Raw genomic sequence first — 18,404 nt, 5'->3', positions numbered from 1 at the left:
GGGGGTGGTTGCGGGAGGGCTGTTTGTGAGTGTGTGTTTCTTAATATAGATGCTCAGAAACTAAACTAGAAATACAGCATAAGAGCCCTTTAGCGTAGAGCAGTGAGGCTGAATCGTGGTTGTGTTTCTGTGGTGCGTGTTGTTATGTGCCCAAGTGACAGACTTGCAATCTCTCAAGATTGCATTGGGATCATAACAACAGCTGCCACTCTCTCGCTAGTCAAGCAAGTAGGGACGGGGAATAGACCGGCCACCAGATGGCATGTGAGGGAACCGATCTAACAGGTAGGACAAATAAATAGAGAGAGGGGGGTTCCTAGATTAAACGGGTCCCTGGCGTTTTTCTTACTGTGAGATTTCTCTTGCAAAGGTATGACAGGACTTGACAGGTATGCCATTGCTGTTGGCTGAAGACGGTATTGTGTTACCCATTCGCAGTACAGTGGGTAAAGTGTAACACAAAGTGACGACACTCTTCCCTGTCGTGGTTTCGCTTGACAAGGAGGATTTAGAAATTTAAAGGCTGCGTTTGCCAAATTAGTCATTATTTACCTGACACGCGTTTCAAGAGTACAAAGGCTTTAGGCAATAGCATTTTACCTTGAAAAGAAATTGACGGATTTGGAAGGATTGCAGCCCCGAGGGAAAAGGAGGGCGGTGTTTGCAATGCCTGTCTAATCTAGTATAGCCGTGGAATATGACCAGTGTGTGTTTCCACAACGGTTTGCATTCCTGAGACAACATTATGAACATCCGAACAGAGAAGATCCAGAAGAATGAGCAAACATCTGCCTTTGCATAGGCCCCAAGTTTTATCAGCTGTCTCTCACACGTTGCAATGCGCATCAAAGCTGCTTCTCTCTTTGGCACTGCTGTGGTTCAAGCGCTCTGCTGTCGAGACAAGGTTAACAGTCTAAGCTTCACTCATTGTCGCTGAGTTCTGATTGTATTTCTTATAAGTATCACATACCTCGAGGTGCAGAAAAAAAAATACACATGGGCACGGTGCATATGTTTTAATATTTATTTTAGATTCTCATTTACAAAAAAGAACGTATGCAAAAAACACTTATATTTAAATACCGGACAGATTACTGACCAGTCATTCACAAACAATTTTCAAACTTGACAAAATAGCAACACCTACTGGTGGCTTCTGAACTGCAGACTATTGTGCCATTCTGCATTACAATGCAGGGATGAATATCTCTGGTCCAGTTTACAATTCCAGAAATGTAATTTGCATATATAAGAATTTAAAAGATAAAAATATGTGCTTTATAGCAAAAGAAAAAAAAATATATACTAAAGAAAATGCATTCCTTCGATCATTCACGTGCAAAACAGAAATACCAAAGGGAAACTGCAATATGGCATTTAATTTTTTATTTATACTGATAACATTTTACAGCTAGAGCTGATATTTTCAAAACAAACATTCGGTATAAGGTGACAAAAATCCAGTGTGTTTGAAATAGAAATATGGACTGTGCAGCATGGCAAGCTTCAGTTCCATTGTCACCACCACCCTCTTGTGGGTAGATTGGGTTCCAGCCCACACTCCCTGCACCCAGTCCCTGCTTAGGTACATGGTCAGATGTCTTAGCTGAACACCCAGTGCACAGCAGTGTGCCATTCAGTGCGTATTGTTCTGGCTGATCTCTGTGTTACTCCAGTTCAACCTGGGATCCTATACAGCCAGCTGGCCATTGTGTAGCTGAACGGGTTCAAGCGTTAACAGTGCATATACTAGGTCTGTGTGAAACGGACTTGTGTTAAAACAGTGGTTTCCTGGGCTCTGGCTCAGGCAGTCTGTGCTTACTGTCTTAGTGTGGTCGTGTATAGCTGGCACTTGTGTTTATTTGAGTGTTGCTCCCGTTATGCCCAGTGGACCTGCCCTCCCCCTGTTTTTGGTCTCTTGGGGTCCAGCACAGGTAGTCCTTGGTCATTGATCTCCTTGAGTCTCTGGTCCTCCAGAAACACGACCAGCGAATCCCTCATGTCCACAACCTCCAGCAATTCCACCAGCACCCTCTCCTCCTCCGCCCGGTGCTGGTCCGTCTTCATCGAGTCTGAAAAACGGAAGAAACGTGGACTGAGGCAGAGCAGTCTGGTCAACGTTTCTTATGCAAGGGTTGTGTAGTATTGTGCTTTTTTTGTGTCAGGGTTCTATTTTTATACTGTTCTTTCTGATATTGCCCAGAAGTACTCTTCTGAAGTTTTGATATGCTGAGGTATTCTGAGAACTGCTCAATAAACAGCACTGATGGGCAGGCCTCCGGTCAGTTATATTAGAATTGTTTACTTGATTCCAGTCTAATTCTATGTTAAAGTATTACAGCAGTATTTAACTGACCCGACTCTGCCTCCCCCTCCCTGCTCCTTTACCTTCCATGTCGATGTATTTCCGATACTCCTGCTCCAGCCTCCCTTGCTTGTCCTCCAGCTCCAGGTGACGGGACCTGTGGAGGAAGCACAGGGAGTGTGCAGGAAGGATAAGCACACCTTCTCTCATCTCTTTCTATTAACAATTCTATTTCTCCAATCTTTGTCAACTTGTTGGCCCAGAATGCCCCGCCTCCATTTCAGAAAGAATATCATCAGTGTGGAGCCCACCCTTTGTTCAGTGTATTTCGAACATGGAAATTTAAATCAGCCGAGATGTCGGGACGCCTGAATCCAGCTGAACACCTGAATAAGAACACCTAACGCAGGATCAAAAAAGCATCTTTTTACTACTTTAAATGTTCGATTTAAAACATTAAAAAGGAGTTCCTTCAGCCAGATAAAATATAGAATCCCTGACAGTTGCTTTTTGTTCCATAGCCTTTAGACGGACGTCAAAATCGAAGACTTCCCCGTGTTCAACCAGCTGTGTAAAGAGGTTTTGAAGAGAGGACTTACGCAACCATGAGGTCTGACTCCTCCGACATCAGGTCATTCTTCTCGTGGACCAGCTGGATCCACTGTTGAATGAGCCGTGGGGAGTCGTCTGACTCTGCACACAGGAGGGGAGAAGCTGGTTAAACCCTGCCCTGAACTCTTACGAGGCATATCTGGAAATCAACAGCTGTTAGCAATCCTGTCCAGGATTCCACACAAGACCTTGTCAAGATAGCAGCCCACAAATCTACTTTGCCCTCAAAGAGTTAACTTGGTATGGGTATTACATACCAGAGATCGCTTGACTAATGTATTCCTCAAGTTGTTCTGGAAGTTTAAAGAACAGTGTTGCCTCAATATGGCTCTCAGAATCACGTCGGACTTCCAGGTACATCGGGTACACCTGAGTAACTTTTAACCTGCCCCCCTACTGGATGTTAGTAAAACATCAGTGAGAAATATCATGTAGAACAATGTGGCATTTATCACATCCACTAGTGTTGCAGGGGGACTGGTTAATGATGACACCCTGATGTCTCTGATGTACTTAGGGATTAGAGATGATTCAGAGCTACACAGGGTTGCTTGTAGTTTCCAGGTGGCTATCTTGAGAAGGACCCCAGTTTCGACCAGCTGATTTTCCACGGAGAAAACCCAAAGCATTGACGCAAACTATCCTAACACCTTCCAGCGTCTGAAGAACAACATTGTCTCCCACTCAACTTTCTTGCTATTTGCAGTTCTGCAGTTTCTCTTACCAGCCTCCTTGCGCAGCGCCCTTTCCAGGTCAACCCCCTTCTCCTCCAGCTCTTTGAACTTCACCTCAATCTCCTCCAGGCGCCGCTGTATCGACTGTGGAACACACAAGCACAGGAATGAGGGAGAAGCACTTTGTGGAGGAACTGGCTCCATTAGTGTACTCGTGGCACAAGGTCAGTGTTACAAGAAGTGTTGCACGCACAGAAATTGTGTATAAACCTACGGTGCATCTTTCTGGGAAAAAGGTAGGCTATATATTAAATGAGGTAGGGCAACACACCTTACTTTAAATTAGATAGGACTTGAAATTTGAAGTTCAGGATGGCCAATACAAGAAGTGTAAAATTCAAACCAGGCAGTCTAAACCTGCACTCTGGTTATCTGGTATTAAAAGCATTGAATACATCAGTGGGGCTGGTTTCCTTGTGGGTGGACCACATGTAGTAAGACACGTCTCTTACTGGTCGGTTACCCTCTCACATTATAAGATACACCATTGTTTTGGAAGTCCACCACATCCCTATATAGTCGCAAAAATGGCCCCCCATTGTTCTGGTTCTCTTCACCTGAGACTGGGGAGGAGACCTCTTTGGTCTGACCTGTGCTTTGTAGAATCGCTTGGGTTATCTGGCATTGAAATCGTTGACCAAGCTCACCTGTGCTTTGTGGAAGCGCTGTATTTCACACTGCTTGGCTCTTCTCTCCATGGTTCTCATCTTCAGCAGCTCCAGCCTTTGGGCTTCCTTGTGATCGGAGGGCATGGTCTGAAACTGAGAAAGAGGAGAGGAGGGCATGTTACCTAATTTGGGACACACCAGTTTTTACATAGCATTGCAATCCATTCCAATACTACTCTGGTAGTCTTGCATCTCTTAAAAGAAAAAAAGAGACAGGCTACCTGGATGCTTATTAAAAAGACTGACTTAACTTCCCTGTGAACCTGGATCATTATGGTCACCCTACAGTTACTTGGGTTGGTGGACTGTTCATCCATAACATAAAATTCTCAATTCTCACATGTTTCAATAAGTGTTTTATCAGTGCTCTCTATCTGTGTGTCCGTGTGGTCAGCAGTCACAGCCGGCTATTGTGTCAGCGAACTAGACAGCTGTGCTGCAGGTATAGGAATCCCCTTTGAGATTCGTTTTTATGGAAACATTACAATTTCACCTGCGTAAGTGCTAAATTCTTACTTCTTAACATCCTTGCTAAACTCACCTTCTCATTGAAGAGATCCAAATCAATATCATCATTATCAAAGACTTCCTCGTCGTCGTCGTCCCCGTCGTCGTCGTCCCCCTCCTCCTCCTCCTCCTCCTCCTCCTCCTTTGATTGTCTGAATTCAGACTCCCGGGAATCTGTGGGTTAAACAAATGTGGGCTGTATTCACTCTAGTTTGATTCCATTATACTTGGAACAAGATTCCAGGCATTAAACAGATTTAAAATGAGCCTCAGAGCCCTGCCTCACCTGCGTCTTTCGGTCCCCTCCCTAGTCGAGGAGACGAGAGGTTCCAGGGTGAGAACTTGGACTTTGGCTTGCTAGCGTGCTGAGTTGGGGGATGCGTGGTGGGGTCCTCCTTTCTCCTGAAGGACCTCCTGTTATTCTGCACCCTGATGCTACCTCCTTGCCCTCCCCAAGACGACCCCTTGTCTGCTTGCCCGTCTGGGTTCAGCAAGGCTGGTGTCACCTTGGGTTGCTCCGCCAAGGGCGGAGGTTTTTGTTGATTTCCAGGGTCTCGGTCCAAGTCGGAGTCGGAATCGAGGCTAAGCTTGACAAGTTTTTGTTTCTCGCTTTCCGACAGCGTCAGTTTCTTTAGCGGGAACCTCTTCTGGCAGTCTTTAGGAAAAGCGATTGTTCTGGAAACCGGGCTTTCAGAAGAAGGTGGTCCTGTGGTACTTGGATCTTCAGTCTGAACAGCAGCAGTAGTTCCATTTGTCGTCAGTTGGTCTCCGACGCCCTGGTTGCCGTCACTGGATTCTTCTGTACTCACAGTCTTCTCCTCCAGCGCCCCCACATCTCGTTCCTCGCTCTGGTCTACAGTCACAGTGGGTGCAGTGTTTCTTTTTTTGACCCGTGGCTTTGGCTTCGGTTTAGGTCTAGGAGGAGCTGCAGAATCAAGGTTGTCTTTGCAAAAGGTTGCATCTCCATCCACCGAGTCTAGATCTTCAGGGCTACAGACCACAAGGGGAATGTTTGGTTTGAAGCGGGATGTCCGCACAGCTGGCACAGGGCATTCACTGGGGTTACAGTCATCCCTCAAGCATTGTTCTGAAGAATCCTGCGTTGGCTTAACTGAGCCTGAAACAGGACCACACGGCTCTTGCACAGACCAGTCTTCTGCCAGAGTAGCATGCTGTTCAACAGAAAGTGGGCCGACAGCAGGTGGATGATCTTCAGCAGGCAAGTTTGAAGAGGGGTCCTAGCAATAAAGTGTCCAGCAGTTAGTGTGAATTGTGATGAGTTAATAGTTGATGGCGTGAGTTTTACATATTACCACTTCTGTATAAATCTGTGGTTCTCAAAGCTGTGCCCATTTTATTTTACATTTTGGAATACTGTTAGGTAAAATGTCAAGAGATACAAAGAAACATGCAAACTGATGAGAAGTACAGGAATGTGTTCCTGGCCAAAAATCTTTGAGGAACACTGGTATAAAACTATAACAGAACAACAAGTTAAAAACAGCTTCTTAGTATCTTTCCACCTGGGATATTCAACACAAATTCAAACATCATTCTACTCTTCTCATGAGACTATGCAATATTGGCATGGTGCATTAAAGCACATTAAAAATAAAACTTCAATGTGAATTTGTAATACCGGATTTACTAAAGCCTCTGGTGTCTTTCCCTGGATGCCTTCAGCCTGCCAGTCCGAGTGAATCAGACAGAAGAATTGGCCTGTTGAAACACGAAAGAAACATTAAACAGTGTGGACAGACTACAAGGAATCAGGGTAGTATAAAACTCCATTCCTACGCAGTGAGTAACAATCAAGTTATATTGTCTGTATTAGTTATACAAAAGGAATGATCGTTATTATTACTTTTTAATACCTGATATCGATAGTGTGCAGTAAATCAAAAAATTAATTGTCCTCTACTGTCATTCCAGAAAGCCCTCATTTTGGCATATCCTTGTAACACATGCGCACAGAGCCATGTCTACAGCCCTGAGTCTGGTTCCATTTCCACGCTCCCTGGACTGACCTCTCTTGCTGTCGAAAGCGTAGCTGCCCACTCGCAGGGTGGCTCTGCACTGCTGGCACTTGAAGCAGCTTCGGTGGAAGAACTTGCCCTCAGTGCTGACCCTCTCCAGCACGTAGACACGCCGCCCGCAGAAATAACACACGTCACTGCCACCAGGACTTCCCAGAGGAGCTAGCTGGAGGGACAGAGGATTACACTGGGGCATAGCGACAAAGGGTGGACCATTGATGCCGCCAAATTGTGGGCTTCGGAGGGGAATCAGATGGGAGAATTTCTGCTAATATTGCTCAAGGTTAGAGAAGCAAAAATGTGAGATTTCTTATTTGATAAAGTTATAGAAGCACCTTTACTGCTAATATAGCGCCTGTGATTGATTGTGTCTGGTATCCTTGTAGTAAACATGGCCCTGTGGTTCGGAATCACTCACCTGATCATCGCGCTGGGTCGATGATTCCACCTCAGCACTCCGGGTGTCAAAGAGTTCCACAGGCTGGGTTGCAGGTGTGTGCTTTAGCTCTGTCCCTGCAGACTCTAAAGCCAACTGCAACGAAGTTAAAAAAGCGACAGATGGAACCTTGTGACCGAATTTGCTGCGAATTAAGCCCACTTGCTCAGAAAATGCTTTATAAGTACTTCTAAACAAAAAACACACTGTAGAGAGAAGCAGAAGTAAGAGGTGCAAAAGGAATGCATTGTTAAAAACACTCACAGCTACATCTTTAACTTCCTTCTTTGTCCTCTTTTCCTCACGTTTAGATGCGAGTTTCTCCTGTGTAAAAAAAAATACAGTAAAATGATCTTTCTACATGGAACAAGTACATTGCACACCCTTCATCATGCATTTTATGCCTCCCTCTATTGTTCTATAACCATCTACTCTGAAAGGCAGTCCTTTGAGACTCCATCGCACATAGAATGGCTTCTTTTATCCAGCTTTCTGCATCAAATTCAAACCCTTGATGTATGCGTCTCATTGTTCAAGGGAGCCCTGGCATCAGGTTTGGGAGAAAGCCTGGAACATGCACAGTGATTCTCTGACATGGGGAAGCAGTTGGGTTGGTTTCCTACCTTCCGTCTTTGCAGCGAGTTGTGTTTGAGTTTGCTCAGGAAGACGACGGCGGACTTGGCACTCGATAGACTCAAAGGCTTGCTGCTGCAGACCACATCCTCGGGCCCTGCAACAGAAAGGAATATGCAGCCACATCACACCTTGGCCTGCCTCGATAACCAGGGGCATGGGGTCTAACGAAAGCCAGAGTCAGCTCCATACTGGGGTACTCCTTGAGTACTAGACCAGAAAATATAATAGGTCTCGATATTGCTGTTCTACTGAAAACGAAAACGGGAAATGTGCTTTACTGTAATAGGTACAGTTCTTATCCGAAGTGCGTAGCGAGAAGACAATGTTCTGAAATTGTGATTGAGACCGTAATTTATAATTGTCATTACCTGCAGGTGGCGTCGCTTCGCGGAAGATCTGGTAGAACTGGGTCAGGTAGAGCAGCATGGCTAGTCTGTCTGGCTGGCTCTGGGCCGCCATGTCGCTGCCCGCCATGATGGGCGTGATGCCAAACTCACGCTCAGCCACGTCGAATGCTGTCTGGTTATTGCGGGCTGCAGCATCCTTGTCCAGGGAGGAAAAGTCACTGAAACAGAGAGGAGCATTCAGCCGGCCGCTGGACAAGCAGGAAGTACTAGTGACAAAAGCAACTCACGCCCAGTGAGCTTATTTAAAAGAATTTTAAACACATTGCAAAAGCACCCATACCATGAAATAGGTCAATGTGATCAAAACGTCAATGTAATGAAAAAGTAAGTATAAAATCAAAGAACAATGATTATGGGGTCAGCTCTTAATGCATTTAACTTGTTTCAAGGTATATTTTCAGGATGGCATTCACTGATCCCTCCTAGACTGTTGCCGACTTATTTAACGGCAGCCTGGACAGAAAGGTTTCGTGAATAACCATGAGCACTCACATGAGGTTGGGTCTGAAGTGGTGAATGAGGGCACACAGAGCCAGCCCGCTCTTCCAGGAGTGAGTCAGGTCAGTCACCTTCACGTTTCTGTACCCCGCTGTGTGCCGCTGGCACCAGCTGAGGAGCTCCTCACACCCTCCCAAGGAGTCTGGAAGGAGAACGACAGCATGACTGGCTGCCCAGCACCACGCACCCAACCATACTGCAGCGGCACTCATCTGTGGCTCTCCCAGTCTAAGACCTTGTCCTTAAATATTACATTGAGTAGCCCAGAGCCTGGATTCAACCAGCTCATTTAGATAAATCTGCTCAGTTTTATTAAATACGGAGGAATCAAGGTCATGGAATGAGAGAGACAAACCCACCAGAGAGGACCCCCGTTGTACTGCAGGAACAATGCCAGACTCATTCTCCATCTACAATGTATAATCCTTTGATAAACAGGGGCGTCTTTGCTTGCTCTTTGAAAGCATGGAAACTATAGGTTTGGATTTGGTATTGCTAGGTTTTGTGCAGTCGTTGGTTTTGGACTCCTGGCAGCGCAGGGTTAATGTAACAAGCTGTGTGAGGCGCCTCACCCTGTCGGGAGGGAAGGAGTTTCTCTTTCTGCTTCTTGCTGTCCCTGCCCACGTCCAGGCTGTCCTCCACGTTGTACAGGTGACTCACCTGCAAGAGAAGGTCGGCACAAACTGCGCGGTCAGAGCGGACGGGAAGAATAGCGACAGCTGTTACTTTGGCAATACTACGAATTTAGCATAACTTTCAGGACAGACATCTGCCTGGTCAGGTAATGATCCATTTCCACTTCAAATCAGTCTGAGGTAGAAAGTTACAAAGTTGGAACACTAAGTTACTAAGTTTGAATGGACTGGACCAATGTTCTGCTCATCGCTTGGTAAAAGTTGAACTCTGTACTGCTGGGTGTCCAATACAGCTGACATTGAGAAATAGGCATTAAATAGGTATGGGAACATACCCAGGACAGTAAAGGGTTAGCACGTGTTTAACAAGCTGCACTGCAGGCCCTGATATTTAGACAGACAGACCAATCTTTACCTGGTGAGGTTTGATGGACCCCAAGTTGATGTTTGGGTAGCGTGTGGAGGGGTCTATGCTGTAAGCACTGTAGTTTTTGCTGGTGTTCTCTGGGGTCGTCTGAGACAGGAGTTGGTAGATACTTTCCCTGGAGAGAAGAAAAGAAGAGATGGCCATTCGAACAGAGGGCTCCATTTGGACTTCATATGATGCTTAAACTGCACGGGATTGAGAAAAAGATTCCAGGGTAGGGGTTCATGCAAATTAAGAGCTGTGTAAACCGTGCCCCACAGTGTGAGAATGTGTCTGAAGGTGGGAAAAAATGAACATTTTAATGACAAACAAAAACGTATTACAGCTTGAGCTTGATTGATCCAGGAGACCAAGATATGCAAAGGATCATGAAACAATTTTTTTCTAAACTAAACTATGTTTGTGAATGAAATTAGATTGTTATTTGTGGCCGTCCTGGGTGGATCGTTCCACCACCCCCTGTGCAGAAGTTTATGGACCTCATACCGTTCGGCCATGATGTCCAGGGGGGAGGCTCCCTGACCCCAGCGCCGCACCATCCAGGCCGCGTCAAAGGCACCCAGAAATCCCCGAGCAATCCCTGTCCCCAAGGGCCAGAAGGGCTGAGGCAGAGAGACAGAGACAGACCGGGGGAGAGAGAAGAAGAGTGTTACAACATGCCACCAGTGAAGAGAGAGAGAGAGAGAGAGAGAGAGGAGGGATAATGACAGGCAAGCTGGTTTTATGTCAATCCAGGCCAGAAGCATAGACAGTCCAGAGACAGGTTGTGGGTACAAACAGTCAACATGTGTTTATTTTAGTACTCTGCGCTTCAGACCATGCACATAGCCAGAAACGGTAACCATTTGATATAGCTGCATCTTTTGAGTGTTTGAGTACCTTTACATAAAAAAAAATTAAAAATTGCATGTAGATTGTTTTCGCTGTGTTTTTAGGACAGACAAATTGGGTACATTGTAAGCAACGTGGTCGCTTACATGAAATGAAAATTTAAAAAAATAAGTTGTGGTAAGCAGGCTATTTCAATACCTGTTGATGTTTTTCACCTCTTATTGACAGCAGACGACAGACTATAAGGGATCATTGTAAGTGACAGATTGTATTTCCTGCAGTCGTACCTCCACCAGGCAGTCCCCGACCAGCCCCACCAGCAGCCTCTTGCCGCATCTCTCCCTCACCAGCGAGGCGGCCTCGGCGCGGTACATACAGGTGAAGTCGAACATGGCCACGTCGGCCTGCTTGTTGTGGTTCAGCGCGAACTCCAGCCCCGGGAGCTGCCTGGCTGTGGAGAACTGCGCAGCCTCGTAAGCATACCGCCGCAGAGCCTCGGAGTCCACATTCTGAGGGGAGAGGAGCTTCTCTGCGTCTCCGTGATCCTGCAGCCAGCGGGGAGGGGGAGAGAGGAGGAGGAGGAGTCTTTCAGGGACTGTAGTACAGTGCAGGGTCGGGGTCAATTCCTGTTTTTCAACTCCAATTCCTTTTTAAAATCAATTCTCAATTGCTTAGTAGGAACTGGAATTGGAATTGATGTTTCAGGAGAGCAGTAACTGCTTGAAGAGCCAGCCCCTACCTGTTTAATTACACCGTTCTTCAGGAGGCTTTTTTTTTTCGCGGTCATGACAAAGTAATGGGTGTCGTCCTTGTAGTACACAATGTTCTCCAGGTCAATGCCTGTGTTAACAGACAAGCATTAGAACTAGCGCAGCGTAAGCCAATTGCCAGATTCAATGAATACTGCATTGGCTATTGCTTTTTGTTCAGATAACTTAGAAAACTGAAAATGCAAAAAGCTAGAAAGCTAGATCTTGATCTAGGCAGACACTCCTGTAGGTTAACAAGTAGGGAGTGGAAATGTATTTGTCACAGCTGCCACAGCGTGAGGTAAGACTTAGGAGAGGCTTCAGTGGTAAGATCAGCCGGACCTGTCTCATCGTGGAGTCTCTGGAAGAACTTCTGGTTGTAGATCCTGGCCACGCCGCTGATCTCAGACACTCGTCCCTCTTCGGCCGTGTGCCGGTTGATGAAGTTTGCTGTGATTCCGATAGCCAGCTTCCCTCGCAGTTCTTTCCTCTTGAATCCTGGAGGAGGGAATGCAACATGGGTGAGACACTGGGAAGGGAGCGAGCCCCAGACCAAGCACGCAAAAAACTGCAGAGGACAGGAAACTCTAACTTGCACATCATCTACTGCACCAAGCTTGGTACAGATTAATGTTTTGATGGGTACCAGATCCTACTCACGTTGCTGTATATTAATCCCACTGCTGTTATCCCTCAAGGGTGACTTCTTGATCCCTTTTAAACATTGCTAAATACTATAGAGTGGAAAGAAGACCAAGATATTCCCTGTGGTTTAAACCCCGATATGTATTAACTGCTGTCCAGTGATTATTGATTATTGGAAATCCAAGGGGACAGGCTTCAGAACAAAGCATGGAGGAGGGTGGGGGTGGGAAAGAAAGCAACAAAGTGTAGAAAAGAACCCCAGTAAGACGTTACCTTCTGGTACGAATCGACCTCCACCTGCTGACAGAAGAACGTCAAAGTGATATTGCCCGGCTGGGTGAGACTCGGGGAGCAAATTTGCTCTCCAGCCTGACTCTGACAAAAAGGGAAGAGAGAGGTAACAACACGACTCGTCAAGACTGGATGAACCTCACTTGCACGGAATAGTGAAGGTGTAACATACAGAAGTGTCAGGTTTGAGGCTACTAATGTAGGATTACTAGTTGGGAGTGAGAAAAGGAAAGAGAAAGGCAGTTAAATCTCAAAAGTTAAATACTGAAGCAACAGCACTAAGAAGCATAATGACAATGATAAAAAAACATGGTTAATTTTTAACAGGAAGACCGTGCCTCTTACCTTCCGTCCCCTGGCTGTCCCGGGTCGGCTCAATGAGCCCCTTGTAGTCTACCCCTGTGTGCACCTCCACCCCAAGGATCAGGGCAACCTTGAGCAGGACGAGCTGCAACTGCCGAATACCTGCAGAGATACAGCACTTGGGTGTGTGAGATAAGGGTGGCAACTCTGGAAATTGCTTACCTAACACCTCATATCGAGTCCTTGATCATTAGATTGAAAGTTTTGCCAAAATTGCTTTACATTTCTAGAGCCTCCAGAAAAGCATTTTGATCCGACATAAAACAACAATCTATCAGTCCACAGCCGGCTCAAGCTTTTGACTCTTAGCATACAACACACACCCGCCTAGCAGCCGAGAAGAATTCTTACGGGGAAACAGCTCAAGGATCACCCCAATGCCACATACAGATAATGAACATGAACGAAGCACAAGGAGTTCGGATGTTTGGGACTTACTGATGTGGTCGAGGGTGCCGCAGCAGAACTTTCCGTAGAACTTCTTGGCTGCCAGGTTCCGCAGGTCAGTGATCGTGTACGGCCAGAGGTGCAGGACATTGTTTCGGGAGAAGGTGTCCCGCCTCTCAATCAGGACCACCTGCGCGCCCAGGAAGGCCAGTTCGATCGCCGTGCGCAGCCCACATGGCCCAGCTCCCAGCACTAAACACTAAGCACACACCCACAGTCAAATCACCAAGTCTGAAGTGGCTTCCTTGCACGTATTAGCTTCATCAACAGCATAGTTAACATTGTTTCTTAGACCTTGCATTTTTTAACGATGAGGCTTTTAAAGATGAGGCTTACGGGAACCTTCCAGACCCACAGAACTTTTGTGATTCTCCAATACAAAGTTAACCATGCTACTTTCTGACAGTATTTGTTCAGTATGGTACATTCCTGTAGTTCCCCAGTGCATCTACAGGGCTTTGTCACACTTCTTTGTGATTTACTATAACTGGCGGGTCTTTGAGCTGCATCCACTGAGCTTTAATCAATCATTAATGCCCATTAGCCTGCTGTATGTTGCAGTTTAAAGCAAGTTTCAAAACTCTAAAGTCTTGTAGTTTTTAGAAGGCATCTACCTGCATCGGAGACGATCCGTTAGGCATTATAATTACACTTTTATACTAAATCACTGGATTTATATCAAACATAAGCCAGTGAGCCAGAGAGACAGGGAAAGGTAGATAGTATAGTCCCGGACCTTGTTGTTAGCACAGGCATCTCCTTGTTTGTAGTCAGGGTGAGCAGCTCTCTTGTCCAGTTTGGTCCACAGCGTCTTGGCCTTCCAGTAGTTGAGGCGCTCCTTCATCTTCGTGTAGAAATGCCTGTAGTCGCGTGGGTCCACGTCCAGGTGACGGCAGAGCTCCGCGAAGGTCTGCAGGACATCCTTGCAGCGCTGCGCCTCAACGAAGCGGTCGAAAAGCACGTGGGAGTTGTTCGGTGGCTCTGAGGGGCCCATCGCTTCTCACCAGCACAGATCCCTGCACAGAAAACAGGACAGCAGTCAGAATGCTCTCATGTAGGGCGCTGTGCTTGTTCAAATGTTTACTCTTCCACTAGGAATTAACCTCTCGAAATACTTGTCTTTCCAGTTAGGCTTCCAAAGAGATGGGAATGAAATTGATCACTGCCACCCTGTGAAATCAAAACCCTAAAATAAAACAAACAAAATACACACACACAAACATCAGGATTAATAAAAAAAAAAAAAACGCCCTTTAAAATAAAGGAAGTCCACCACAAACTGCAAGAATGTTGTATTAGTGATCTGCCACGATGAGATGACAAAAATACCCAATATTGCAAAAGTAACAAAGAAGCCCTTGAAGAAATTCATCCGCTCGCAGTGAAACGGTAGCATTACCAAGAAGCCATGTTGCATAGGCTTCCAGACAAGCTTGATCAGAACTGCGTTTGAAGATGAAGCCTCGCAGTGCTATTTATATAGCTGCCCACAGAGTCACACTTTTCTGAATCGGTGTTATTCATTGTTTTAGTACAGTAGAACACACAGCTTGAATTCGGGAAAAAAAAACAAGAACCCCCCCCCCCTCTTCCAAATGAAACAAATACAAACCTGCTTAATTATTCTCACTACTGTTATGCAATAATGTTTTAGACCAAAATAGTTATGAAAGAGTGAGCAAGACTGTCACAATATGTTTTTTTGAGAGAGGGAGAAAGACGCATGTTGAGGCAGGAAATTCTCACAGAGTAGCATTTTGTGATGAGATTCCTAAACACAGGGTTTGAACGCATAGCTTTTTATTCCTAAAAATACATAAATAACCAAAAAATAGGTCCCATTTTCTGATTCTAGAACCCATTTCAATAAAACTCTTTCATAATTATAATAATAGTAAGTCCCACATGGACTGTAGAAGAAAAGAGTTCTATCTTGGGATTCTGCAGACCTCCAGAGGCAGAACTGTAGCAGGCTAACACAGTGACCTGCAGGGTCATCACCGCTCATCTGGAGTTCTGGGGAGTTGTGTCCTTCATGTGCGGATGACGATACACAAAGCACATGAGACAAGTGTTTCAGGGCAGTGGTCGAGTGCACGCAAAAGAGCTGCAGGTGGGGGAAAAAAATGACCAACACAAACTCCTTTTTCCAACACAGAAATAGTTAATAGAAGTATTCCTATTTGTTCTTTGAGATCAGAAAACTTTTCATTGTTCCATAAAATCATCTTGAAATCAGAGAGCTTTTTGCTGTTCTCCTCGTTTGTGGAACATTGGCATTAGGCAGACTGAAACACTGGATTTGAGTCTAAAATTGAAAAATGTTTTTTGACCGTGCTTTTATAGAATCGGTTGTAGCTGGAGTGTATTGCACCCGTGAGTGCTCTTGTTTTGCTTTTAATTTTGCACAGCGTTCTGGGATGCCGTGGCATGAAGGGCGCTATATATATATATATATAATATATATATATATATATATATATATATATATATAAAATTATATAGTATTGCAAGACATTAAAGCAAGGGTTCAAGCAACACCCATTGGTCTGCTTGAGTTGGGTTGACCCTGTAATCAAAAGGGTTAGGAGCAGAGCAGCAGTCATGATAAGGATCGCTTTTTCTGTTTTTACATCTCTACACAGTAACAGACCCAAGACTGTCAACCACCAATCCGAATACACAAAGCAGAAAGTTGTCACTGGCATGCAAAACCAACTCAGTTGTGTTAATATTTCAGCTTCAACCAGAACCTGGACTGAAATGAACATTTGCAATGGCTCTAGCTGTTTGTGTGAAAGCTCACCTCTGAACATTCTCAGACAGGTTTACTGATGAGGTTGAAGCCTGTTGTGTGTTTTTTTTTTTTTAAAAGATATGTACATGTGAAGCTGTCAAGTTGGGTTGTGGTATTAACCCTGTTCTCTCTGCAAATACATTGCGCTGCAGTATGTTACCACGCAAAACATGACAACTAATATTATATTGCAGTCTGAAGCAGGCCAGAGAAAGGAGCAACAAGGATGTAAAATGTGTGAACCTGCAAAAAAAAAAATAAATAAAAAAAAAGTCATTGAAATCAGGCATCTACAAAGTGTTAAGTGTTTATAAATTGAAACGTATGTAGCCTTTGGGTTTAACTATTCCAGTGCAATGATCATTTCTGGAGTCTATTGATTCTTCTCACAGTTTCATGGCTGGTTGATGTTTGGTTTTTGCCGCCTGTCAATCCTGTCCAATTCTACCATATGCAAATGCTTCATCAATACAGCCCCTAAAGTCTGTCTGACCTTCCATATCGCTCAGCAGCTCTCCAGTGTGTACTCATGCAGTATAAATCACATGTCCTGGTTTGCCTCCTCCCTTGTGTTCCCTTTCACATGTAAACACCTGGAACTGATCAGAGGTGCAAAAAACCAGAAAGAAAGAAATCACATGCAATAAATAGTCCAATAGCCAACTACTATTACCGAATTCAACTGCTCAGCCGATAGCATTAATACTCAGAGAAACTACTGTATTCACATTACTGTTCCATATAATGCTGAATATACACGTTTCGTACAGCAAGCTCTTCTGGACTTCCAAACACATCTTTACAGGAATTATTGACCCACGCCGGCATTACAACAGTGTTGGAGGTTCGTTTATCATGTATCTCACACACATACAGCTACAGAGCTCCACTAAGCTAACCCTGGCCGAGCTGATTCCTTACAGAAGGGCTGTCAATGAATGCAGTTTCATCAGATAACAACTCTGTTTATTCTTGCATTTCCTGTTGCTGATGTTTCAGGCTTTTCATTTTGCCTTGGTTATCAGAGTGCCGGTGTAATTAATGTGGGCCTGTGAAAAAAAGAGGACCTCTCTCTCTCTCTCTCTCTCTCTCTCTCTCTCCTCTCTCTCTCTCTCTCATTCTCTCTCTCTCTCTCTCTCTCTCTCTCTCGCTCTCTCTCCTCTCTCTCTCTCTCTCTCTCTCTCTCTCTCTCTCTCTCTCTCTCTCTCTCTCTCTCTCTCTCTCTCTCATCTCTCTCTCTCTCTCTCTCTCTCTCTCTCCGCCCTCCTCAAACTTTGAGCCAGAAGTTTAATACTTTTGTCGATGTAGAAAAGCTGCCTTTCAGACTTTAATTGATTAAAAGCCATATATTATATTCATCTACTGCAGTGTAGCGGACAAACGAAAGCATTTCATTAAATATGCAAAAGCATGTTATTATAATAGAACCAAGTGTAATAAAATAGAATGGTGTAATAAAATATGTGACCAAAGCATTTCCAGAATTTCTTTAAAAATGACTTAAAACACAACAAAAACAGAGGAGCCTGTAATAAACTGATTTATAAATAACACCTTTAAGAACACATTTACAGATGCTTAAGAATTGATCTTTCAACTTAAGTGACACCTCACACAGCTCAACACTGTGTACTGTAAATAAATAAAAACTTGCACCTTCAAACAACCTCAAGCTTAAAAGCAAACTAACAAAAAAGAAAGGAAACCTTATTTATTTCTCTCCACCCCGGCTGATTCCCAGCTAGTGTCCTCCCTCACTGCTTTAGCGCACAGAGGAGGCTGGCGCAAGCAAGATGAAAGAAAGAAAGAAAAGAAAGCAGACGTCAAGGCGACACAGGACTGGGAAACAAGTCGTCCGCACTGACACCTCTCAAACAGCTACTAACCTTCCCAGTTTAACGACTCAATACATGCTCTTCCTCTTTGGCATACAAAGCTTTCACTGTAGCAGTAGCTGGTGTGTTTAAGCGTTCGAGTGTGTGTGTGTGTTGGGCTGGGTCAGGAGGCTGTGAGCGAGAGAGAGAGAGAGAGAGAGAGAGAGAGAGAGAGAGAGAGAGAGAGAGGAGACAGAGAAATCTATTCTGAAACTAATGACACAAAAGGGACAGAACCAGGAAATGGCAATTTTTCGAATGTGAATATTTGCTGCCCTGAAATGGCTGAATGTCGTTATGTTATGTGACTAACTATCTCCCTCAAGCCAGGCAGCTGGTCATTACAAGGCACTGGTTTCGAAGCCTGCACCCTTGCTTTGCTGTCACCCAGTCCAGCCCTGAATGGCAAGCTGCATTCATATTAACCAAGCATGCATTCAGTTCCCCAAGCCAGAATCAACATGAAAAGGAAGGAGTCTTTGGAAATGAGCAAGTTTGTGTAAAGG

The 18,404-nt window shown here is 44.9% G+C and overlaps 1 protein-coding gene across 4 annotated transcripts; it reads right to left on the bottom strand.

The window, feature by feature from the left end:
• Positions 1-56: 56 nt before the first annotated feature.
• LOC121300159 (F-actin-monooxygenase mical1-like) lies at positions 57-18,064 on the bottom strand. 4 transcript variants are annotated; one of them, XM_041228608.1, is made up of 25 exons: positions 17,911-18,064; positions 13,964-14,243; positions 13,219-13,426; positions 12,763-12,882; positions 12,400-12,501; positions 11,824-11,979; positions 11,472-11,572; positions 11,020-11,277; positions 10,388-10,503; positions 9,890-10,016; positions 9,412-9,499; positions 8,834-8,981; positions 8,303-8,499; positions 7,922-8,028; positions 7,563-7,622; positions 7,281-7,394; positions 6,854-7,028; positions 6,466-6,545; positions 5,113-6,064; positions 4,861-5,000; positions 4,299-4,412; positions 3,642-3,735; positions 2,905-2,998; positions 2,389-2,462; positions 57-2,072 (listed from the first exon to the last, which is right to left on the bottom strand). In XM_041228608.1, exons 2-25 carry the CDS (start codon positions 14,219-14,221, stop codon positions 1,879-1,881), a joined length of 4,077 nt encoding a protein of 1,358 aa, XP_041084542.1. In that variant the 5' UTR covers positions 14,222-14,243; positions 17,911-18,064; the 3' UTR covers positions 57-1,878. The 4 variants fall into 4 exon arrangements, with proteins under 4 accessions (XP_041084542.1, XP_041084543.1, XP_041084544.1 ...); XM_041228609.1 differs by lacking the exon at positions 17,911-18,064 and adding an exon at positions 17,731-17,904; XM_041228610.1 differs by lacking the exon at positions 17,911-18,064 and adding an exon at positions 14,331-14,806.
• Between the last annotated feature and the right edge of the window lie 340 nt (positions 18,065-18,404).

Source organism: Polyodon spathula, chromosome 25 (genome assembly GCF_017654505.1).
Source record: "Polyodon spathula isolate WHYD16114869_AA chromosome 25, ASM1765450v1, whole genome shotgun sequence".
Classification (NCBI taxonomy): Eukaryota; Metazoa; Chordata; class Actinopteri; order Acipenseriformes; family Polyodontidae; genus Polyodon; species Polyodon spathula.
This window is presented reverse-complemented; position numbering and strand designations above follow the sequence as displayed.

What these genes read in the sequence shown, in the direction of transcription:
- LOC121300159 (XM_041228608.1), bottom strand. Translation starts at nt 14,221, where the DNA reads ATGGGCCCCTCAGAGCCACCGAACAACTCCCACGTGCTTTTCGACCGC. An exon ending in CAGAGGCTTTAGTAAATCCG is followed by an intron (nt 6,065 to 6,465) that starts GTATTACAAATT and finishes CTTTATTGCTAG; the next exon opens with GACCCCTCTTCAAACTTGCC. An exon ending in TGGATCTCTTCAATGAGAAG is followed by an intron (nt 4,413 to 4,860) that starts GTGAGTTTAGCA and finishes CCTCTTTCTCAG; the next exon opens with TTTCAGACCATGCCCTCCGA.